At 39.2% G+C, this 25,511-nt stretch overlaps 1 protein-coding gene across 3 annotated transcripts; it reads right to left on the reverse strand.

The window, feature by feature from the left end:
* Window positions 1–25,376, reverse strand: DYNC1LI1 (dynein cytoplasmic 1 light intermediate chain 1). 3 transcript variants are annotated; one of them, XM_061465029.1, is made up of 13 exons: window positions 25,102–25,376; window positions 24,753–24,826; window positions 14,455–14,571; window positions 12,646–12,876; window positions 9,310–9,479; window positions 8,122–8,215; window positions 6,375–6,510; window positions 5,902–6,013; window positions 4,515–4,574; window positions 4,344–4,388; window positions 3,367–3,487; window positions 3,052–3,210; window positions 1–922 (listed from the first exon to the last, which is right to left on the reverse strand). In XM_061465029.1, exons 1-13 carry the CDS (start codon window positions 25,374–25,376, stop codon window positions 810–812), a joined length of 1,707 nt encoding a protein of 568 aa, XP_061321013.1. In that variant the 3' UTR covers window positions 1–809. The 3 variants fall into 3 exon arrangements, with proteins under 3 accessions (XP_061321013.1, XP_061321015.1, XP_061321014.1); XM_061465031.1 differs by lacking the exon at window positions 12,646–12,876 and having other exon boundaries at window positions 25,102–25,315; XM_061465030.1 differs by lacking the exon at window positions 4,344–4,388 and having other exon boundaries at window positions 25,102–25,315.
* Window positions 25,377–25,511: the final 135 nt, after the last annotated feature.

Genomic DNA, 25,511 nt, shown 5'->3' on the forward strand with positions numbered 1-25,511 from the left:
TTAAATTTGAATGCAGAGAATACTTTATTAACTGATTACAGTTTTGATGACCAATTTTTAACCATAACTAATGTGGGAGACATAGTGGGGGACATTAAGGCTGAGCCATATATATATATATAGACAAATCTGGATACTGATAATCTGTACATTTAACCTCTGCTTTTTCTTTATACATCTGTTATTCAGTGTTTGAAATTAATCAAAAAAAAAAAAAAGACTCCGGCCACTAATTTAGTCTTATATCTGAATCAGCTTTTGAATGCAGTATAAATCTCAGTTGAGATCACAGAGATTTTTTTAAGCCATACTCCAAATCGTGTTCAAGTATAACTGGAATGCGTTGTTACAGCTTCGTGCAGTTATTTTTCTCTTCCAAAACCCAGTAGTTGTTCTCTCATGTAGAGGTTAAGCTATTTAAGGTAGTCTTAAACTTGCCTAAGAGTTTGGGAAATGAACATAAATTAAAGTGTCTGTGGTGTGCATGGGTTTTCCTGCTCTAAGCAGACCCTATCACTTAGGTGGAGATACTTGCAATTTTACAGAATTACGCTTACTTTTCAACAAAACCCAGAAGAAAATCATGTTGCTATTCTTGCCCTGTGGACAGTACTCCTACATGATGTCATAACCGTTTCCCAGCTGTACAGCTCCCTTTTGTAAAGTTGGGCAACACGTATGAAAGACAGACAGACATCAGCTGTGTTTAGAAAGATATTTCAGTTCCTTAGTTCCAGTCACTGAAGGAAGAGGCAGAGGCAAGTTTGAATTATCCCAGAAAACTCAACAATTGGTTTTATTAGGTGTCTTCAAGATGTTTCACCTTCTGTGGGAGACGTAGGTGTTGTAGGAGAGACCATTTCAGGTTTTCGTGAAATTCTGTCCAATTCTGCCTGAACATCTGTTAAAACTGGCTTCTGACCTACAGGATAAATGCACATCATCCAGTCATGTTTATGAAACAGTTCTGGGAAAGCCTATAGTATCTTTAATTGTCAAATTGGGCAAATCCTAATTATTGTTACTGCATATTTTCAGTGCAGAGTAAAGGCATAAGGCCAAAACCCAAAAGAAATAAAGGAAACAGTAGAGAGAAAGTCTCACCCTTTTGTATTTTCGATTTCTCAAAGAAACTTCCACAATTATATATTAATTATCAGTATATGAAGAGTTAAAGTATAAAATACAGAAGAATACTAAGGTGAGCACTCCTACACAATTTTCTGCACCATATGCGTTTTAAATAATTCTGAATGTAAATCAGGATTTCACCACAGACCAGTGAAATCAGTTCAGCACATGCGGTCAGTACAGACCTGACACTGCTGCTCATAGGTGCACACAGACCTGCAGGTGGCAAATCCCTTTCTCTCCCCACCCACTTCCTTCCCCCCTAACTTGGAATGGCACAGACATCTCTGCAGTCACACTTAGACCTGATCCAAACTTAACACACACCATTTCCCCCTCGCCCCCCACCATTTTAACTCTTATTCTCCAGTTTAGGTTTTTATCCTGCCAGGTTCTACCACAAGAATGAAGAAGAAAATATGGAAAAAGGCAGTGCAGAATATTAAGAGTCTAATGCCATAATGTGTGCTCAAGCTGTGCATATCTCAAGCTGTGAAGGAAAATTCTGACCCACATGGAGTTTCAGCAGGGTCCCAGCATACTTTCTGAAGATGCAAATTAGCAGAAACTGTTAATGTACTATGCTGCTCTTCAAATCCTTTAATGAAAGCTAATACTGTATCAGAATAAAAGCAGCTAATATTCCAGCAGAGGATTTTCCCATAGCTGCTGAGGGGAAAAGTAATTCTCAAATCCCAAACTACTGTCTTAACAGCCAGTTTCCAGATTTGAAGAGTGAGTGGCATGGATGACACTAATCACAAGACAGCACATACTACGGCAGGCAAAGAGGCTACATCTAAGCCAAACTTACAGCAATTCCTTGAAAACCTAATCCTTTGTGACATAAACTGGCTATACCCTAACCCTTAATTTGCTGCATGTTAGGAAATGTCTGAGAACGTTTGCTCCTTAACAGTTTAATTCTGCTCCTGAAGTTCCTGCCAAGGCTCTGAACACAGTATGTTTCTGGAGTGCTGCCTCCACCTGCACTGACTCTGCAGTGGAGCTCTCTGCGTCAGCAGCACTTGTGTGAACAATCTCCATGTGCGGTTCAGACCAGCACTGTGGACTTGGCCTGCAGCAGGCTCAGGAGTGCTCAAACTTTACCCAGCCAACTTAACTTCACGTTTAAAAAAGGGAAGTGCACACACGTAAACAAAATAATCAGTCTACACAAAATGTTAGTGGGAAGTGTTTTCTCTTACTACATCAAAGTAAGCACTAACGCCAAGTACCAATGGAACACCAGTGTTCTCACCTAGGTGCTGCACTGCTACCCTCTGGGGAAGTCAGTAGGGAAGGTGTCAGTATAGGTATGTTCTTAAGTAATACAGAAACATTTTAATCTGGAATAGCAAGAAGCACCAGAGTAGTCTTGCATCTAGCGTTGGAGCACTCACCATTAGGCATTTTTTGATTAATTCAAATCAATAATCACATCATGTAAAAAAGGCTCCAATGAGCCAAAAGGCTCTTTAAAAATACGTATTTTTAAAGACTATCAACAAACTGAAAGCCTTCATCACATCAGAGCTAGATCACTCCATGAAAATTTAAAATTATTTTAATGCTTACTGTGTTGTTAACAAAAATCAACTTGAATTTCAGTTGCAGTATATCTGAATAATATTAAAAGTGGCTTATAGCATAACCCATACAATTGGAATAGTAGGGATCAAAGGCAAAATGAAGAACTTGTGTGGACTCAATTCATGCTTAAAGAGCCATATGAAGTTCTTCCTGACTCTCAAGAGTGCCATAAAAAGGCAACACCAAACTGCTGTGAAATCAAAACCAAATCCTATAGCCCGTAAAACATTCAGTTAAATAGTGTTTATACTTCTGAGAAACTATACTAATAGGGATGATCCACCACTCTCAATTTAGATTGAGTTAATCTTCTATCATCAATCATACCTGACTTTTTTGCTGATGGTGTCAAGTTGCTGCCAGCGCCTCCAGTACCACCTCCTCCTGGACTGCCACTAACACCACCAGGGCCACCAGGGGAACCAGTTTTCTTGCTTAGGAGACTATTGAAGAAGTTGGCCAGGACTCCTTCACTAGTAGCTCCAGCTACAAGGGGAGGGAGGAAAAAACCAAACACAAGACAAAACAGATTTTCTAAGCAAACACTGATTTAGCGTATTAATCTAAATGAGCACATTAAAGAGCAGGCAAAGCACCTATTTTACTTCCCCACTACATTTATGCCCTCATAAGAAAAGGTACCTTTCATATTAGGATCAATTTTTTTTGACCCAGTAGGGATAGGTGTAACACTGGCAACGTTTGATGTTACAGATCTGTTTGGTGTCCTAGGAGATCCACCAGGGACTCTTGGAGAGGCATCCTATGCAAAAAAATAAACATTTCCAAAGGTCAATCTGCTACAGAATTAAACCATGCAGTGTAAGTGTACATTAAATGAAGTCTTCGGTTATTTCTCAGTTCCTAATCTTTTTTGTTTTAATAATATAGTATCTCATGCACCTGGAAGGACACAGGATTCCATTTTGCTGATTGTGTATGAGCTTTCACGCTTGTGTAACATTCTTAAAAATATTAACTTCAGTGCAACTAAAGCACTAGTGAAGCTTTTTATTTTATCCCAATGAGAAACTTGAACCCCTATCTGTTACTCAGTAGTGCCTCTGATCATAATGACAATGGCACTAATTAGATCATAGATGAACTACACCAAATTTCTTGGGACGTCACCACATACCACCAATACTCTGGGAAGGACTAAACGCAGCCCAGGAGAAAAATCATTACTTCAAGGACAACAAGTCATGTTTGCAGTTCAGCTAAAAAAATGAAGCTACTTTTGTAAGATCACATGCTCCCCATTAAACTTGTCTTGCTTTTTAGTTATTTTGCTTGTATTTTAAATGTAGATGATATAGTTTTCATTTGACCTTAATATTTATGCTAGAGTCTTAATATTCCTAGAGAGACAGTGGGAGTTAACTAACTGCTTAGATGCATTCTAACATGAAAAGTAAAGCCACGACATGTCAATACAAGCTGTCATGACTAGCTGTGAAGCATTATTTTAGAGCAGTATACAATGTAGACTTTAAATACCAAGTAGTTAAAAAAAATTAGACTGAAGAATATTTGACAGTGCAATTAAAACAAGCAACCCTCTGTATATATGAAAGTGATTCATGTTCATGTGATAATATTTAAGTTTTGTTACTAACCACTGGCCTTCCTGCAGCAGTAGGTGGTTGTTTCGCCAACTGTGACTGCAAAAAACCAAGCAAAGCCATGTAGTGTTAGGCATTATCGTGACTAAAAATACAACCCAAAATTTCTATTGAGAACATTGTTAAGTGACACACTGCATACTTGTTTTATAGACAAAAAGTTACCTGCTGCTTCATAAGAAACACTTGGTCATCTTCAGCTACAATTTCTTTTTCATGAACAAACTGCAATACAAAAACATTAACATCATTTTGACTGAAAGAAAGACAATTATTTCCTTTGATACCCCTTGCTGAATACAATCAAGGCCTTCAATAACGAAGTGTGTGAAATACATTTACTGCAGACCACATTTTCTGTACTTAAGACTGCTACCTCATGATTTCATTTAAGCTCAGTTAACTAGGAGCAAATAGAAGTATCATTAACAACTCTGACCTGGCAGGCTTAAGTCTCCAGGTGTACTTGTAGAAAGGACCATTAAAAAGTTCATTAAATTGTTCAGTGAAAGAAGAACAAAGTGGTTACAAGGCACATTCAAGGGTCTTGGGATCAATAAGAAACACTGACAGATCCCACTCTTCATATACCAGTCTAATGCAATGCAGGTAAATTGGACAAAGACATCTCAGATCCCATTTGTAAGCATCAAATCACAAGCACTCTCCCTACAAATAAGCTCACCACAAAACAAGCACAGGAAATATCAATATCAAAGTTTATAATCCAGGCCCGAAGTGTATAAACATTCAAAGAAACCTTGTCGGTTATATTTTCCTTGGACACTTCTTTAACACAATACTATGTATGTCCTGACTCTTCCCCTGAAGATTGCAGAAAATACACAGTATTTTTTTTTTTCTCAGCTAAAATAATTCACACTTGGAAATATGACTAGTCCCAAATCCTTAGCTTTGTTAGAAAAAGCACAGAAATAGTTGCCTTCAGTAACTTTTGTATGCCTGAGGTCCACTTCTGCTGGCATTTTATTCAACCACCTCACATGTGTTTTCAGGTAGTTCTGCCAAAGCCTTTTGTTAAATAGTATGAGACAGAAAATATACTGAACAGGTAGAACCTGTTTTCTCATGTTTATTTTTCATTTTACACTGCCTCAAGATTTTTTATTTTAAATACTCCAACAGAAAGCATTATGAAGTTATGGGCAATTTGGAGCAAAATGTAGTGTACTTAAAAAATACTAACTCAACCTGACCAAGTTAAATGACACTGTTCAATACAAAATATGTATTAAAAGCAAAACAGACATATTTGTAGTCTTGAACAATGGAACAGTGGCAGAAAAAAACAAAACCAACACAACAGTGTAAGGTGGAGAAGAGCTATACAGAACAAGAATAAAGGATTTTTTGATGATGAAAGAAAATTAAGAAATAAAGACAAAATAAGGACCCCCCTCATTTCACACACACACACACCAGTTCATCACACTCTTATGATAAACTGGAAGCAAAATCCCAGAGAAACAGTCAAAAAACTGACAGGTAAATAAACAGACAAGAAGTTGAATGCCAAAACATTTCAATTTACCTTTCTGACCGGTGGTTTTGTTATGATATCCTCAAAATTGTCGTCTGCTTTTAGTGTCTGAAAGTTCTCGTGCAATATTCCTATCTTCTTGTCATTATCCCAACCTGAAGGACTAGATGAAGGATTATTCAGCTTTAAATTCTGTTACTTCAGGTTGATCTTGGATGCAATCCTGAAGTGTACAGAATTCAAAGCCAGAGAAGTTCTCATAGCTCCTGCTCTCCTGTGAGGACTAATATTCGTCTGTACAGATAGTCAGGGACTGGTTCACCATAACAGATAGGAGCAAACTCTCTGGGTTAACATTTCTCTCTGGGGCAGCAAATATTTGTAACCTCAATCCACTGGTGCTCACCAAACTCCAGTTCATGAGAATGTTACAGAACTTTAGAAAGCAGAAAGAGTTCTAAATGGTTCTAAATTACAAAAATACATTCCATACTCATATAAACATAATAATGCAGGTAACTTACATAAATACCGCATCTTTTTCCACAACAACAGCTGGAACATTGAAAGGAAATCCATACAGCTTCTGGACTATGTATTTATACACTAAATCAATGTTTTTGTTCTCCTTTACAGAAGTGTAAATAAGTGCTGCCCCATCTGAATAAACTTGTTAAAGAAAACTCAGTTTAGTGGCTAATAAGAGATACTAAAGTGACTTTCTTTCTGCTAGTTTAAAGGTTATTTACTTTGTAGAATTTAGAGGGGGAATACAAGATCAAATAAGTCAAACAACTCCTGACACTTAGATTTTTTTACATAGGCAACTTAGTAATTTAAATCTTTTGCATTTGTTCTAGGTCAACTCAGCCATCACTTTTAGAGTAAAGCACAGGCTCTTCTCAAAGCCCATAATACCAACAGTTTCACTACAATACTTTCAAAACTGTCTTCTGCTTTTAGTGAAGAAAGATGTTCATGCCATAGCCTTATATCTTGTCATTAGCCCACCCTGCAACGGGGACACTACAGCATTAATGAAGCATTAATACAGCTTCAGAAATGCCAAAGATCTTCCACTTCCCCACCTGGGTTTTTAAATTAGGGGAGGACCTGCTTTCAAACAAAATGAAGGCAAACAAATTGTAATGTATATCAATTACTAAAAGACCAAAGGAGTGCTTATATTCCAACATGGTTCAGTGTCAAATTAACACAGTTTGTGCACAGGATTAATAAAAGCAGCCAGGGAAGTTTTGAGTTATTTTTACTTTGGGATTATAAAAATGCCACCCCCCCTAATGTATTTCTACATGCATTTAATTCAAATTCTAGAATAAAGTTATATAGTGGGATCTGATTCCCATTCAGTGACATTTAGAATAGAACTCCCAAGTTCTACATGGTATATACCATTACAGAGACTAATTCCTACTAGCATTCTGCATTCTTCATATACAAGACCTATCACAATTATCCCTAATACCAGTTTGAAAAATTAGGTCTTTGAAGCCCATTGAAGGAAGTGCTATCTTAGTGCTCAACTGAGTCCTCAGGTTCTTGAACTAATGTGTCCATCTATTAAGTGTGGTTTAAGCATTTAAACTTCCCTTTACCACAGCACAAATTATTATGACACGATGTATGTGTGTTCCCGGCATCTACAAATCTAGATCTCAGCATGTCTTGCTGACTAAACACTCAACAGAATTTTCTAAATTTTGTTTAAAGAAGTTTAAAAGCCATTGTGGTGCTATTACTGTTTATGTACATTGTCTCTGTAGCAACACAGAGAAGCCAGTGGATCTTTCCTACAGCAATCCACACTTCTTCCCTTCCCTTATCACCTTATCTTGTGCAATTACTGAACCCTGAAGAGACTGCATATTTAGGTTGAAAAGAATAACATGCCTTATTTGCATCTGAAGCAAGATCATACTTAAATTAATTATCTTTTGTTATTTGAGGGAACTTGGCAGCAAGATGTGGTGATTTGCAAACTGACTCCCAAACATGAAAAGTAAACATGGCAAGTAAAGAAATTCCTGGTAAGGGGACACACCAGACTCTTGCAGCTCTTTAAAAAAAACCACCAAACCAACATTAAAAAAAAAAACAGAAAAGTTGAATTCAACATTGCTTGCAGGTGTAACTAAAGCAGACTGCCATCTACAGTAAAGAAGTTGCATTCTACTTTGGTCCAGGTGCAAATATTCTTTTAAGCTTGTCATAATTAACTCATTATCATCTTTAAGATGTGATAAAGGATACACTGTAAGCAAAACCGTCTGATATGTGACTGAATGAAGTCGAAGTGTTCATCTCTGTAGTCATGTTCTTTTTCCAGAACGCTGATGGCATCACACTATCAAAACACACAACATGAACACACCACTTCCATTTACCTGTGGAAATAGCAGTGCTACTACACATCCAAGTTCACAGCTGGACAAGGGGGATGGACTGGGGTGGGTGGTGCAGAAAACCCAGAACCTGCTAAGATAGTTTAAAAGCATAATTTAAAACTTTTTTTTTTTAAATAATATATAATATATATGTGATCAGCCCTAACTTGGGAGTTCAAGGGATTGCCATTTTTCATTCACTCCCTCATAAAGCAGCAACTCAAAAGTCTCTGTTGAAAGACTGACCCACTGAGTGATACCATCATTTTCTTCCAAATGTATTTTTTACACACTGTGGTAGTACAGGACATAGCGGTTTTTTTTATCCAGTTACTAATCAGCCCTTTGGCAAAGGGAGGCAAAAATCAAGAAATGTGGAAGCACAAAAAAAAAAAAAAGTAAATGAACTAGCAGATGAGAAAAAGACAAATGAGAAGGTTTGCATTCCAGTGAAGGAACAATATATTCCTCAAAAGGTTTATTCTCTCACTGTGGGCCAGCAGAGGCTGCAGATGCAGTATGCTTAATGCCAGTGAGAACTGGGGTGGGAAAAACAACAAACCAACAAACAATCTAAAGGTATGGCTAAGAATATAGTTACATATCTAACAAAAAGCAAAAGAGATCACAGAAACATCCCAAGAACTGAGGAAAGTTAACAGAGCAGCACTTAACTAACTAGAGCCCTCAAATATATTAATCTTCAGAAAAAGATCTGAAATATTAAAAAAAAAAACTACCAAACCACTATCTGCAGAATCACAAGGACTGTGGAGATGAAGGGGAATCCTAGCTGTTGACTGACCAGCTCACTTCTGTGAGCAAAACTAGATCTGATGTGTTTCTCAATTCCTTTAAAACTGGTAAACGAAAAAGTAATCCCAAAATGACACGCAATGGGGGCTTCCTGAAGATAACCACCCTTCAGCATTACACATTTTTAAATAATTCTTATGCAAGGTATTCAGAGTGAAAAATAACCAAGCGCTTTCCACCCATAATTGGCAAAGTTGCTTAAATAAAATACGCAAAAACACTGAAATGTGGAACAAACCTTTGTACAAACTACTACTACTGGAATGCCTAAGTTACATGTTAGTGTGTCTGCACCAAGGGGTAAAATCACACTGTCATCTTTGTCTTCCTGTAATGAAGTATTTCTTCTCTGTGGAGAAGCTGGAAAATCCTCGCCTGGTTCTATATATTCCTGGAAGTCTCTTACCACTGAAAGTAAAAAAAGTTATATTAACAGATCAGCTACTTGATTATTCAACAATGATTTTCACTGCCATTGAGCTCTAGCACTGTTGATCGTATAATACTCCTGCTTCTTTATGTTAAAAGGTTGAGCATGCACCAAGTACTATTTGTTTACTCTGTGCAGCACAAGAGAGCACAAGACTAGTAAGTCTGAAATCTGCTTGACGGGCAGCTAGAGGAACACGACCAGGTAAGACCACCCATAAGGACAGCATTGAACCATTTTTATTTTACCACTGTGGAACCACTTGGCAGTTGCTATTAACTATTACTGCTTGATATATTTCGTTCCATTTTTCTTGGCAAAATTAATGGAATGGTTTGTTAGAACTAACAGAATTAAGAGTTACACAGCAGCTTAGCTGCTTCTCTATGAGATTTTACCTAAAATCCCTTCACTTCCCTCTCTCTGTACAGAGAGCCTACAGTAGTAATAAGTAAAAAGAATAGAATACACAAACATGAATTATTAACTAGCTTTAGAATTACTTACTACCATATGAAATATTTTGTATGCTTTTACAATAGATCAGACACTACTTAAAATTTAGCAAGGAGGGCAAGTCAGAGTATAACAAGAATTAGAAAAAACAAGATGAAGTTAACAAGTGTGGCTAACTTTTTCCTGTCAGGTTCCAGTACATACATCCAAAACACTATAATCACATGGTCACTTTCTATTCCTATAGTCAGGGATGCAGTATTAGGCATAGAACATCTGTGCGTTTCACACCAACTGTCCTGTTTCACCTAACAGAAACAGCATTCTACCAAACCCCACTACTGATTACTTTTTCCACAAGTAGCACATCCCAATTCAGCCAAAAAAAAAAAAAAAAAATCAGGCATTAAGACAATTCAGCTGCATTGTGCCCACTAGCAGCTAAGTACTCCAGTACATTCTCACTGCTTTCCTCTGATTTACATTATCCACTGCTACACCTTCACTAAACTGATTGAAACCCTCCAAGTTCATACCTAGCAAAGCGTTAGTTGAATTACCACAGCAAGACTTACTTCAGCACCTTAGAGAAAAAGATGTATTACGCCGAGATTATTCAAGTTTTCCACAGATTTTCTTTGAGTTTACAATAACAAAAAGTGCATGCACTGATGATCATTTCTACTTGAACAGACAACTTAGGCTCTTATTCAGGGAATGCTGCTACTTCAGTCTGGCCTCAGAGTTCCAAGAGGCTCCCAAATTAACCCTGTTTTAAATGCAGAGCTCTTACCATGATACGCCAGCCACTCTAGGGAGCCTTTCCTACACAGCATCCTGTCTGCTTTGGGAAAACTACATGCCTAAGATAAAAGTCACACTACTGCAGTGCTAGAAGCTTTCTTCACAATTAAAGTGAACAGGCTACAAGGCGTCGTTAGGCTCCAAAGAATTTCGTAACAGGAAGAGCTATTCCAATCCTTCACACACAGCTGGTATGTATCCCCTAATGCCTTCTCATACCAGTCCTGGTCCTCACAGGGTCTGTTTATAAGTGGAATGAAGTTGCTAGAACAGGAAAACAGCAGTACACCTCCAGAAAACTACACACACAAACCCTCAGTAGATTTCAGTCCTGTCAGCATGTTAAGTCAGTTCACAGGAGCTTCTCAGGAGCACTGAGCCTGGCACAAGAATTAAGTAGGACCATACAGCCAGAAGTCAGGCAAGCAAGATTCCTCCCTCCTCCTCTTGGCAACATCAGGCTGCTGCCCACCTAGCAATGCATGAAGCCACATTACAAGAGTTCAAAACAAAAGCAGCTTCCAGTCATATCTGGATTGTGTTCAGGGCTTCTGCTACACCCAAGTCGCATACTATCAGTATCTGCAAGAATTAGAGCAGATGACAGAAGAACAACAGAGCAGACAAAACTTTCAGTGAGTAGCTGTTTTTCTTGACTCAATCACATTTTCTGGATTTTATAGAGTTTCACTGTTCTGCTCACTCCATGAGTAAAGAAGCAAAACTCTCAGCTACACATTTTTGATAACAGATGCTGCATCCTTACTACTTTCATCCAATAAAATCCTATCCTGAAACTGCGTGGGAGGTGTTCAATATGCACACACTTACACCACCCCCAGAAAACACATCCAGAATTTCTCAGCTCTTCCCTCCTACACAAGTTCTTCTTGCAGAAAATATGATTCTCAAGGATGATACTTCCCTTAGAAGAATCTCTCTCTCAAAAGAATAAACAAACTCCCCCCAGAGTATCTACAACTGCCACCTCATGGACTACTTTATCACAGCAGAGCTACAACTTCCACTGCTGAAAAAGCTGTTCAGCAAACTGACAGTCAACTGCTTAAGAACACAGAGTTCCAGAGAGCAACTTCAGACTTACACACAAAGTTTATCATGCTATTTGATCTTAACACATGGCTGTCTCAAACACTCATCCTTGTAGTGATTCACCGAGAGATGAACAGCAAGGACTCATGGTTTAGTACCCTCAGGGAAACACAGAGGCTGCCCAGAAGTAATATGGAATTATGATAGTGAATTCAGTCACATAGCTTAAGGAATCCTGCAAAATCTTTGTGTTCTGCATGTTTAAAACTAGAGGACAAAGAGTTATATCGTATCCATGCCAAAACAAAATTACAGCTGCATTACTGTCAATAATAATGATGATAAAACTCTTCAAATAGAAAGGGCCCAGACATTATGGTAATGTCATGAATCCTCCCAACAATTACACTTTTGGTAGGCAGAGAACAGGTCTCAGTTTCTCTAGACTGACTAATTACAGGAACAATTAAGAAGCTGATGCAGTGATTTGCCTTTAAAATAAATACATAAATAATTGAAAGCTAAGAAGCTTTTTTTTTCCTTCGAGAATCTTACCTAGAAAAAGCTGTAAGATGCAAGAATGTACAATCAGCTGTGTTCATTCTGAAAGCTTCCACCCCTAAATTCCACCCCTACTTCTGTTAGAAAGAAATATCAGTATCATTCACGTATTGAGACTTATCTGAAGCTTGACTTGCTTGATAACTCCTAATTTTAAGTAACATTTCCAAAGCATGAAAACTGTACAACTGTAATGGAGAGATTAAATGCTGCAGAAAGCATTAAGCATATTTGATTAAATGGATTCCTACATATTTGCAGAATACTCACACTTCTGTTCCATTTCTTTCATTTCTTCAGGAGGAATTTTTAACTTGTCAATATGTTCTCTTATAACACTCGCCCATTTTTGTAAAGAATCCAGTGCAGTCCAAGGCCTAGACATGTCTACTACCAACATAATTAGAGTGTCCTTTAGAGAGCTTGCTTCCATTGCAAATTTAAGAAGACCTTTGTGATACAAGTCACCATCTAAAATCCATACATTACATCTTGTTTGGTCTACAAAGGAAAAACATTTTATGAGACTTACTGGAAACAGTCCACTACATAACAGAGCTATTAAATCTTCTTCAGACATATAAGGACGAAAGCAGCTGACTTGTTTTATCAGTCAATTAAAATGCATAGCAACAGAGCAAACTACAGCTTTTGGGGACAAGCTCCTTGTCTTCCAGACCCTGATGTTTAACGGCTGGTAACTGAAGATCTTAAATTCATTATTTGTAAGTGAGAATTCAGAGACAGCATTCAGCATTTCCAAAATTCATGTTCAGTTTTAGAGAGGGAAAAAGTTTTCTTCAAGATGCAACTTAGAAGGGGAGAATTGGGTGAATTAAGCCACCCTTTCTCAGCCCTTGGCCTGATCAGTTCAAGGACTGCCATCTCCCCTTCAAAACTCCAATGTGATATGCCTATAGATTTTTTGAAGTACACAATGTACCTTGGCCCTTCGGAAAACTGGAGCAGAACTGCAAATTTTTCATTATTTAGATGGACTTTATGGATAAAGTTATTTTTTTCAGATTTGCAAAAGGCCAATCACCATACAGTCAGACCATCCCACTGCTTTTTTCTCTCCAAACAGCAAACAATATTCAGAAACACTTCTGCAGTAAATGAGGAGCTGCTGATTCAAAATTGGAGAGCTTAATATAATTACATTTTGACTTCAGGTAAGTTTTTGGTACTGGTTACAGAAGTTCTGAGGAAAACATTTAGATCAAACACCAAATCCTCTTAACCCTGGTCAAATCATCTTGGAGACCAACAGCCAGACATGGGAATCAGGAAAGGTCCAACTTCTTTTGGTTCTGCTTCTCCTTCTATCTGTATTTGGTCATAGAGTTTAGACATTTTTCCCCACAGCTCCCAGTATGTCCTTATGCACAGCCCACTAAGTATTGCCATCTAGATAATTCACTGTACCTCTACAGAACCTGGTCATACTCCTTCCCTTATTTCCCCATATATAAGCAGTAAATATCCATCCCATAACTGCAGGTATATTGGGGCTGGATCTTAAACATCTTTTTTACCTTCTAGCCATAAGCAAACTCAAGCCAGTTGAAATACATCTTTTACTTATTTCTCCTTCCTCCAAATGTTTGTGTTGGTGGTTTGGGGGTCTTTTGTTGTTTGTTTTTTAAATCTCCTTTAGCACTGTGCATATTTTCCTACCTATCAATTTATGATACATAATCTTGCAGATTCTCATACCACCAAGACAAAACCTTCTCTGTATATTCAAAAACAGAAAAATACTTGCTACAGTATTTGAGATGCAAGGTAAGAGCACCTTTTCCTCTAGGGCTGAGGAATACGTATCTATCCAGAACACTGCAGCTAAGACTGCTTCCCTGCTCTTATTTTTTTCCCCAGCCTTTTCTTTTGACTGCTTCATGGCATATACTAAAGGAATTACACTAAGAAACTTCCTCAGGATACAAATTACTTGTGACCTAAGATGGACTCCTGCAACTTATAAAGAAAGAAAAACATCCCACTGTCATTCCAAGTATTACACTCCTGATTTTTCTTTCAAATTGGTTTAAGATATTATTAGAAATAAAAACTTACCATCTCGATCTTCATCATGCACATTTAAGTACAAATACTCCATTCCTCTTCCTTTTTTGTATTCCTCTATTCCTTGAATTTTTCCTATTAAGCTAGTTTTACCTGCTCCATCTTCACCTGGAGAGACAGAAGTTAGATACCACTCAATCTTTACTCACAGTTACATATTGAAAACCACCTCGGGCAAGAAGGAAACCATATACTAAGAGGGTAACTGAGCTCATTAAAGCTTTGAAATATGGCTTTGCCCAACTCAGCTATCTGCTCAGAGCACATGACTAAGCTTCAAATCTTCTAAATACAATTTTATCACTAACTATCGTACCTGAATTAGGCTCTTATACGTATATTTAAACAGATACCTTAAGGAGTAGTTAAATACCACAAACAATCACAGTCTTTCAATTGCAACCAAAGTGGTAACAAAGTCTTTCTAAAGTAGAGTTGATGCCACAGTAAGCTCATCTTGCAATCAGAAAAGTATTATTTGGAACTCCCTCCTATCAAACAGGACATACCATCAGGCTCAGCAAGGCAAATCTGTTTCCTTAGCTTTTATGGGTTGATTTCTTTGAATCTTTTCCCTGTTACAGGTCTAAAGAAATCTTACAAAGTAGTGACAAACAGTAAGCCTCTTGCCTTACAGTACATGTGTGATTAGGTCCACACATAGTGACAAGCCTGCAATCTGAGTCCATTCACTCCTCCAATGGGAACTGGGATAACCATTAAACCTTACAGCACGTGCATAGTGTGAACACCTCAGCTACTGCCAGAGACTCTTCTTGAAAAACTTCTATTTCTAACTTTGCATGCAGTTTTTACAGTTTGAAAGAGTAACCAAGCTGAATTTGGACATTAAGAGGGGCACTGCTACTTGAATTTGGCAGTATGATGGGTACATAACAGTTAGACATTAGAAAATCCTTGGAACTCATACCCAAGTTAGAAGCACCTTATCAGTTTTATGCCAAACAGAATATTTTTTCCTCAAGTCTCTCCTGCCCAGGGGAGTATAAACACTTGCTTTTAACTACATAACAAAGAGAAGAGTTCAAGGACAGTAATTTCTACTGCTAACTGTAATGAAGGTTTCCCTTTAAAGAAAACTGATCGTGATCTTGTAGACAACATTATGTCTATGTTAAAAAGACTACAGACAAAAGCCCAGAAGAGAGCAGAATAATGATACGGTCATGGACTGATTTTGAATTTACTCAACATATCATTCCCAAGATTACCACGTGAAGTCTTCAGTTTAGAGTTCAGCCTTATTTGCAGATTTCACTAATAGTGTAGAAGCTGCCAGAAAGTATAAGACCATTTACTGTGTAGCCCAGAGAATTTTACTCAATGGAATGAAAAGGGGCTTTTTGCCCCTCCCATTTTTTTAAAAATTAATAAATAAATTAAAAATAATAAAAAAGAGAAAGAAAAACAAGACCAGAACTGAAGGTTACAATCTGGTTAAGTATAGAGAACTTAAGTGAAAAATGAAGTTGTATCAGTCTACCTTTTTCAACATTTAAGAGTTTGTTTGGTAGTTCCTTAACTATACTAAATCAACACGCACTTAAGTAAACAGCTATAGCTATTTTAAAATAAGCTTTGGAAAGCACAGCTATTTTCTACTTGTACATCAAACTCTTCTTCTTGTGATAATATTCTCTTAAATAACAATTCTCCCCAAGCAGTGAAGAGTTCAAGCTTCATCACATGAGATGAATTACAATTCTTCCTCTGCCCTCACCCCAGTACTTATTCAAGCTTCTTAAATTTGCCATCTATGAGTAACTGGGAGACCTTATTAAGAGCTGCTACACTGACAGGTTGTGCTGCTGAAGCTGCCATTACTTTTGCCAACAATTTCTGTGCGATTCATTGTGTTATTTTACCTCTTTAAGCAGACAGCTTCAGTTAATTTATGCCAGCAGAAAGCTCAAAAGGTAAGACAAAACTAAATTTGTTACTCCTTTTAAAGAGGGACTGCACTTAACAGCTTTCCTAGTTTCTCAGAACAGCTGACTTCTTTTGCATATCAGTCTGTTTCACATAGGTGGCAATAAAGATTACAACTGTTTGTGATGGGAAAGGTTAGCATCTTCTGTGAAGTACATCTGCCAGTTCTTTACAAAAGTGGTACAACTTGGGGGTTTAAGAAACATCTGTGGCTATGAAAAGTCACAAACATGACAAAAGATACACTTCAGCAGTCTAAATCAAACTTAATCATACTTAAAATAATGCTAATATATATGAAACTTGATTGTTTGGAAGTGTTCATGCTAAGATCCCATAAGGCCCTTACTTATCATGCTTGTGTAGTGTGATTTCCTCCCCAGCCCAGCATTTCTAAATGCCTGAAGTGAACTGAAGTTCAATACTGTTAAGTTAATGTCTTATGGTAAATTGAGAGCTGGAATTTTATTTTCCCTCCTCAAGTTTTCAAGTAATTATGTTCAGACCCTACAAAGAAAGAAGTTATCAATACGGCGTAAGACAAGTTGATATGACATAGAATTAGTACCTTTGGACACATGCACACACAGTAGTCGTTTCAGACACACATCACAGAATTACTTACATTTCATCTGTTCTGTGAAGATTTGTTTCTGCCTTCTCCTTAGCAAATATCCACCCATTTCAATACCCACCAAGAACAGGTAGGTGGATCACTGACAGACATAACTGTCAGTTAATACAAGTTACTGCATGTCAAAAACAATACTCATCATTCACTAGAAAGCCAGAATGACACATCACTGATGTTCAAAAGGATTGGTACTACTTTCATTAATTAGTCAGGTATAGGAGAATAATAGTGTGGCTTGTAGACGATGTAAGATAAACCAAGAGATCTGTGGAGAAAAGGGTCAGAAGCAATACCAACAAGTGGTCCAAAACAAATTAGCAATACATAAATCAGCTAATATACAAATAGAACAGCTCACTTTCACCGGTGCAAGACAGCTGCCTAACCAAACATGCCCCGTTCCACAGATCCAGAGTTCTCAACAAATGTAAGCCATGTTAGAGTCAATATTCTGGAAAAAACTGTCAGAAAGTAAAACCAGGACCATCCTACACAACATAAGGATTTCCTCCTTTTTGCCCACACAATTCTCAAAATATTAGGAAAAGATGACTGCCTTGGCAGAGAGAACTTGCAAAGACTTGAGGTTCCATCCACCTCTACTTTCCATTTTTAGTGTATTGCAGATAGCATTTGAAATTGTGATAGCTGCAGATGTACTGTTATCCTTGTTACAGCTAATACACCTGAAGGCTGTGCCATTCAGGAGGACATTGATAGGCTGGAGAACTGGGCAGAGAGAAACCTAATGAGATTCAACAAGGGCGAGTGTAGGGTACTGCACCTAGGGACGACAGAACCCCAAGTACCAGTACAGGTTAGGGGCTGACCTACTAGAGAGCAGTTCAGCTGAGAAGGAGCTGGGAGTATTGGTTAATGGCAAGTTGACTATGAGTTGGCAGTGTGCCCCTGCTCTGGGTGGCCCTGCCTTGGCAGGGGGGTTGGACTAGATGATCTCCAGAGATCTCTTCTAACCCTAACGATTCTGTGATTCATATTCCCCAGATTTGAACATCATTGCATGTTAAAATTATGGAATAGATTTTTTTTTAAGTGCTACTGAAGCAATATGTAACAGAGCCTCATGCACCTTCAGAAAGAGTCATCCTCCTCCTCTTTCCTCCAAAACTAAGATGGAAAATCCTTTATCTGCTTCTTTATTTCTAACTGTGTGACAATCACATTAACAACTGACTTCTGTACATAAGCTTACAGAGCAAACCATTTCTTACACATGGTTTTAAATATAGAATAGCAAAGTAGAATAAAAATCAAGTAGATTGATGCACAATTAAGATCCTGAATACTTCCTTTGCAAGTAACATACAAGGTTCTCCTCTTCAAGAGTAAATCCTAAAGAACTAAAATTCCTCATTACATTAAATTGCACTCACAAATTAATACTACAGCGAGGAAGCAGATGTGTAGCACTGCTTGCTACAAGTATCACAACAAAGCTGAAGACAAGTAAAAGAGGGACAACAGATTAAATTTTGCAGAAAAGCCAGGCTAGGAACCAGCTGAAACAAAGCCAAACCAATCTGCTTACACACAGTATTTCACCATCTTGTTAACAAAATGGAAAGTCTTATACTTGACTGAAAAAAAGCTGTTTCATTGTTATCCTCATGCTGCTACACTTCACCTCCCTGAGGAGGTCAAGTTTGGGGCAGTGGTTGGCAAAGCTTCTCTGTCCAAGGTGCTGCTCTGCCTACAAAACAGAGTTTGATGACATCCTTCTTGTTGCTGCCCTCAAAGATATCTGAAGCCATAATACAAAAGCCTGCCCAGCCTCTTCCCTTCTCACTACTCCAGGCAAAAAAAGTATGTTTATTGAGCCAGAAAATGGAGTATCACTGAATGTTCTGCTACAATACCGAATCTAGCAAAACAGGCGCCCATAGATGGGAAGGTGCAATGAGGCAAGCAGGCCCTTATCTGTGAACTGCTACTTGAACTGTTCAACCATAAATTATTACATTAGAGAGAAGTTAGGCTCTCTGTTACAGAAATTTGCTAAACTTCCAACTGAACATTTTAAAATTAAGAATATTTACCACTCATGCTATTTCCATATTTCTTTCAGTTTAGAAAATGAAAACAAGTAGATTTTCACTTGTCTTAAACCAAGACATTTCTTACTTCTCAGAGAAGTCTGTATATGAAAGTACTCATTGTGTTACCTCCAGGACAGACATGATTCTGCCTTCTCAGAATCACAGAGCAGTCTCTATTCTGCACCATGTGGAATGCCTGAATCCTAACGCAGTAGAGTGGAAATGTAACAGCCTTCTTCCTACCAGAACCAAATGCATATGTACTACAGTTATTTTCAATATAAAATACTTCTTAAAAGTTAATAACTCTGATTAATAAGAAGTTAATAACTTGTGAGAAGTTAATAACCCTCTACTCAGCCACACGTTAGTGGAAGAGACTTGTTTACACATACTATACTAATTGAAGACTGCCTTTTGCAGAACAAAGCCCAAATAATCAGGGTAAGCCAAATTAAGTTTGCTTTCAGAGAATTGAAGAATAAAATTAACTATGCTGATGTGATCCTTCTCCAGAATCCCTCCAAACAACATGGAAGTTCACAACGAGGAGGTCATATTAAATCCTCAAATAACTTGTCATTAAATTATGATTTACTCATTGGACAAAAAAACTTCTCCTCTAAGTTTGTTTTACTCCACCAGATTAGTCTTTGCCCTCACATGTGATTTATCTGGTATCTTTGTGGCACTGAAAGATGAAATAACATTTCCGAAGAGCACCTTAATGCCCTTCTGCATTACAACATGATAGAAAGCAGACTGAAAACAACTGTTCCAGCATGCCTTTTGTCAAGTCCTGCACCACAAGAATACACAGTCTGACTGTGAAAACAGGTACAGGAGTAACAGTGTTACTTATGCTTGGAGAAACCCACAGACAGTGAAAACCAAATGTTGCAGTGAATATGAACAGCATACATCTCTTTCCTTTCACACAGCAGTAAATGATCCACTGTATTTTGTCCATGTTTGCTACCAAAACAGAATAGTCCTGTGTTGCTATTAAAGGGACATCCTTATCGGTACTTCTGCCAATAACCTGACTGGAAAACACAGAAGCATAATTCCTTTCACTACTCCTCACCTTTGGAGATATTTCAGAGAAATACCCAGTAATCGGCAGCACCTCTGTCAAAGCAGAGGCAAATTAAAGTAACTGCAATTCAATAACTGTTCTAAGTAAGTTTTACTAGACAACATCCATGCAACTCTGGCTTTTTGGAAAGGTATTCCAGCAGGAAGGATATTATGAAAAAGCACTAGTTAGTTCTAAACAAACATAACTGCAAAACAAGCAATTAGAATTTTATCTAGGTCAATGCATCAAAACAATTGAGTTTCGCAGCATAACTCTGCTGACTGAAACAGAATTTGGCTATATTTGGAAGCCTTTCTTAGCCTGTAAAAGGTGAAGAAGTAGCAAGAAGAGGAAAAGAATCCATCTGACCAACTTCTGCAGCACTAGAGAATTAAGGAACATTTGGGATGAACAATATGGACAGTATCAACAGACTGTAATTTGGGATGAACAATATGGACACTATCATCAGCTGTAATGACTAAATGATCACAGCAAAACTTTCAGCTATATGAATTGGAAAAAATAAAGAGGAAAATTACTTTTCCTAGTGTTGAGTACAAATTTTAGCAAGCAGCTTTTATATTGATTGTATATACTCTCATGATGTATCAGAACTTAATTTTGAAGTTCACTATATTGCATGTATCCACTAAAAGAAAGCAGCAAGCTAAAACTGCTCTTCAAGATGAACCATTTTCTACAGTAACAACCATTCCCAATACATGTACACATAGAAAAGTGTGTCTGTAAATTAGCTGTAGATTGTGGAAACTTCTTCTCAGGCATCCTAACAGTCACTGGACAGGAGCAGAGCGCAAAGATACAAACAAACAGGCCTGGCCCTGAAGACTGAGATGTCTGGGGTAAAGAGAAAACACGGACACAAGGCAGTTGAATGCTCACTGCCCTCTAAACTCAAAGCCTTTGTCATCAAGTGTGGTAAAATGCATGAATAAAACCAAAATGGTGGTGATTCAGTAGAAGCGTAAGTGTGCAATACAGTCACTTGCAGTCAGGTATACATGTGTCACCATGTTTAACATCATTAGAACTGCAGGCCAAGAATCTACTGTGCTTCAGAGAGCGGAGTGGATGAAATACAGAGCCAGACAGAAAGCAACTCTCAGTTCACATGCACGCTGGGAACCTGTTTTCTTGTGCAGCCTGGAATGACTTCGACCATCACTGCTTGAACGCATGCTGCAGTTTACTGCATAAATGACTAGCTTGAAGCTCTGCATCCAAGCCTCCAAACATGATGGATTCCATCCATAACCTGCAATGATGACTTTTTATCTGCTCCCTCTATTCTACTTGCTGGTTCAGATACATCAGCAAGGAAATGAACAAGAAAGGTTCCTGTTACAAGCATCAGTTTTCTCATGAAGCTCAGCAAAAAGCATCTCCTCTGCTCAGCTACCTTTGTTACACAAGTGAGAAGGGGAGACAGTCCAGGAGAGAAAAAAAGAGAAAACCAAACCCCACCCAGCAACAAGAAGAAAGCCACACTCCTCTGGCTATCTGTAAAAAACAGCTAGAAATGTTACTGAGAGCACCTAATTTCCTTAAGAAAGTGGGGACATCTTACATTTTCTGCTGGAATAGCTTACTAAATGAGGTAGCTATGGTCACTATGAAGAGCTACCCAGGAATCAGAGCATCCCTGCCTTACAGAAAAGTTAGGAAAGCTTGCATTTCTATTATCTGTTCATACAAGAACAGAAAAATCCTTTTATGCTACACATGGTGCCAAAGTTTAAAGTCTTCATACGAAAATAGTATTGAAGAAATATCTATAAGTGAAACAATTTGGAGAAGTAGAACTGTAAGTTAATTAATTTGGGGAGGCTGATTTTGAGCAGAGAATTGCCATTAGACATTAACCTTCACTTCACAAAACTATGTGCCATATCTAGAGATTAACATTTGGCATTCCAGTTTCCTTCAGTTATTTCTGTGATGCCTTGAATTGCTTTCCAGGTATCCTGGGTTCAGCTCTCTGGGGAGTGGGGGGAGGGGAGTGAGCGAGGAGCTGCGTGGTTCTGAGTTACGGGCTGGGCTTAAACCACAACACCAGGTTCTTAAAAATGCGATGTTAACATAGCTAAAAAATAAAGACTGAATTAGCATGCCAGACACAGCCAGGTTCCCGAACAACTGGGCATACGAGTACATGAAGGGTTTGAAAAATATAAATTCTGTAGGCAAATTAGAAAACTTGTCCTAGCAAACAAAAGAACTACAAGTGATGGGTTTTTCTGGTCTTTCTGTGGGGTTTGATTTTGGGCAGGGCCTGTGGTGAGGTGTGTTGAAGGCCTAGATGATTTTCTTTGTTTAATGCAGTTTATATTGAAAATAAGCACTCATTTATCACTACATCTCATGTTTCAGCTGGGAAGTTTGACCAATATAACTGTTTATATTGCAAATGTTTGCCTACCACAAAACCAGTGAAAACCATCAAGACCCTGGCCAGCTTTACACCTCCTGCTTAAAAGTATTCCAAGAACAACAAAACTAAAAATAGTCATGGCAAGAAGTGATCTATGTTAACAACAAAAGCCAGCACAAAACTAAAGGAATAGGGCTTAGAAACAGCAGAAACGTGAGGTAACAAAAGTTGCAAACACACAGCTCAAGAGCCTGAAGAGACAGAACTTCACATACTGAATCTGTCCAACACAGAACACGTAAGAGCTCTCATCTTCCTGTCCCAGTGTGCTTCAGGAGCAGCACCAGGATTTGCAAGTGAGCAGCAAAGTGTAACACATGGATTAGGTATCTTCACAAAGAACATGGCCATGGTCCTTACTGGCCAGTCCTCATATCTGATGATTTCTCCCTTGGAGACAAACTTTTTTCTCCCTTGGACTGTGGCCTTCTAAAAAACATGATTTCTGAGAAAGAAACAGAATTTCTTCTACAAATCTGCCAGTCTTTTTAAAAAATGCATCAGTCAAAAAAGAAAACAAAAAGCATTAAAGGAAATAATTCTATAAGCTGTTTATATAAACAGGTAAAAAGAATTTTTCTATAGAACAAATTAAACATCACAAACTAAATAAGCATTTAGAAGTATTCTATGGTCTGTGCCCCCTCTAGTTCTGAAGGAAGCATGGTCTTAAGTTACTGAGTACTAAGGACTGCCTGACTACAGAGAGAGAAAGAAAAAAGAGTGTAATCTTCTTGTCAAGGTTCGCAGTTTTAAGAATCTTCCAACTTCAACAAGGACAATCATCCAAGTTAATTTCAAAACATCACATAAAAGCTGTCAATGATTATGACATCTTTCCTTTCTTTAACACCAACAGAACTTCCAATCTCAATATCCTACTTAATCATGTAACATAAAGGCCAACAAATTAAAGGCTAGCAAGTCCTGTAACAGATTCACTAAACCATCCCACCACCCTTGTACAGTCTTCTTCATCATGGTCAGTTTTAAGTCACTCAGCTTATCAAAACTGGATGAAAAGAGTCACAGTGATTGCTTTAGGATTATGGAGGAAAAACTTCAACTTGAAAAACCTCAAAAGGGTATAAACCACATGACTACACAGAATCATAGTCTGCATAGTGCCCACATGAATATCTTTACTGGGTTTTAACCAGGTTTCCAAATACTAACAATTCATAACTCTTGCTGGGGACAGGGAGGTTGTCAAAGGAGGGAAGATGCAGCTAGCTGACAAATTCACTTGGATTCATTGAATTGTCTACTGGTAGTATTGTTTACTAGTCTTTCAGACATATATATATCATAGTAATTAACACACATACACTTGGGAGCATCCATTTCTCCCCTTTCTCCACAAAGTTTTTGATTTTGCTTGACATAATCATTTCTTCTCTTTCCCTCTCAACACTGAAAAATAGCTGTGTCTCTCATTATTGCCATATCAAAGTCCCATTCTGTTACTCCTAACTCTGCCAAACGCGAGGTCGCACTAACGCACTGGGTGGAAATAAGAGAACACAATAAAAGCCAGCAGCCAAACGCTGCTGCTGCCGTCGCACAACTTGCTGATGATATTGCTGCTGACAAGCTCGGTGCGTGTGGGCAGGACACAGCCAACACGCCCATATACAGCCTACTCCGCCCTCCGGCCAACAGGCAGCATCCGTCATTGACACCGCTGGGGCCACGGAAGCGATTTTTGTGTCTGCATGACACACCATAAGGACCAGCAGGCAGCACTGGCTGCACGAAGGGGGGAGGTCTCGTAACAGGTCCCCGAACTCAACACTCATCAGGGGAGAAAGACAATAGAAACCAGCCTTCCAAGCCATGTCTACCTAAGGAGCTAGGGTGGGGGAGGACAGTAAGGGTATTATGGCGAGGCACCTACGACGAAGGTGCTAAAGCATCTCTGGATGCTGGATATTCAAAATGAAGGAAAATACAAGGGAAGAAGCGAGAGGGTTAAGCCAGCACCTTTCCCACCATCACAGCCCCGACACCACCCTCCTTCGAGCACTAAAAAGGAGAAGCCCCAGACGCTCAAGAGCGGGTGAAGGAGCAAGCCAGCGTGCGGCAGGGAAGGGATCAGGATGCTTTCCTCACCAAGCAGGAGGACGTTCTTCCCCGAAGGTAGCTTAGAGCGGGACCGCGTGGACACCTCACTGAGGATGCACGACCTGGCGCAGAAAGAAGACAACGCTTAGGAGGGCGCTGCCGGGGGTTCCCATCCCACCACCTGCGGGGTGGGCACAGGAGAAGGGGGGGGGGGGGGGCACAGCAGGAGCTGCCACCACCAAGGGGAGGAGCCCCTCCTGCCCCTCAGCTCAGAGACTGAGAGGGGCCGAGCGCCAGCAGGGGGGATTAACCACCCCACCTCCCACCTCCCCCGGAGGGCAAGGAGTCGCGCCGACGGCGGTAAAGCCAGCTGCCCAACCACGGGGCGGGCGGTTACCAGAGGTTCTGCCCATCGTCCTCATCGCAGCCTGCCCGCAGCTCCGCGTTGTTGTTGTTGGTCGTGGCCGTAGTGGCTGACGAAGAGGCAGAAAAACCGGCAACTGAACCGAGCCCGGAGGAAGAGGAGCCGAAAGAACCAGCTCTCCCCACCGTCGCCGCCATCTTCGCTGGCTCCTCCCCGCCCCTCTGCCTCCCTGAGACACGGAGCGAGGGACGGCGCCGCGGCGGCTGACAGGAACCCGGATGTTGGGAGGGCGAGGGGCGGAGTCCCATGCTCGAGCGATTCCGCTTACACCATCCCCTCTGAGAGCTTTGCGGTTGAGTTAGGGGTTCGTTCTTGCCAGCCGCCCCGGGAGAGGGGGAGCAGGAGCGAAAGGGGGTGCGTGCTTGTGCTTCCGGTTGTCTGCA

Source organism: Pezoporus flaviventris, unplaced genomic scaffold (assembly GCF_033815535.1).
Source record: "Pezoporus flaviventris isolate CSIRO_AGI_PZ_B2104156 unplaced genomic scaffold, CSIRO_AGI_Pfla_v1 ptg000037l, whole genome shotgun sequence".
NCBI lineage: Eukaryota > Metazoa > Chordata > Aves > Psittaciformes > Psittacidae > Pezoporus > Pezoporus flaviventris.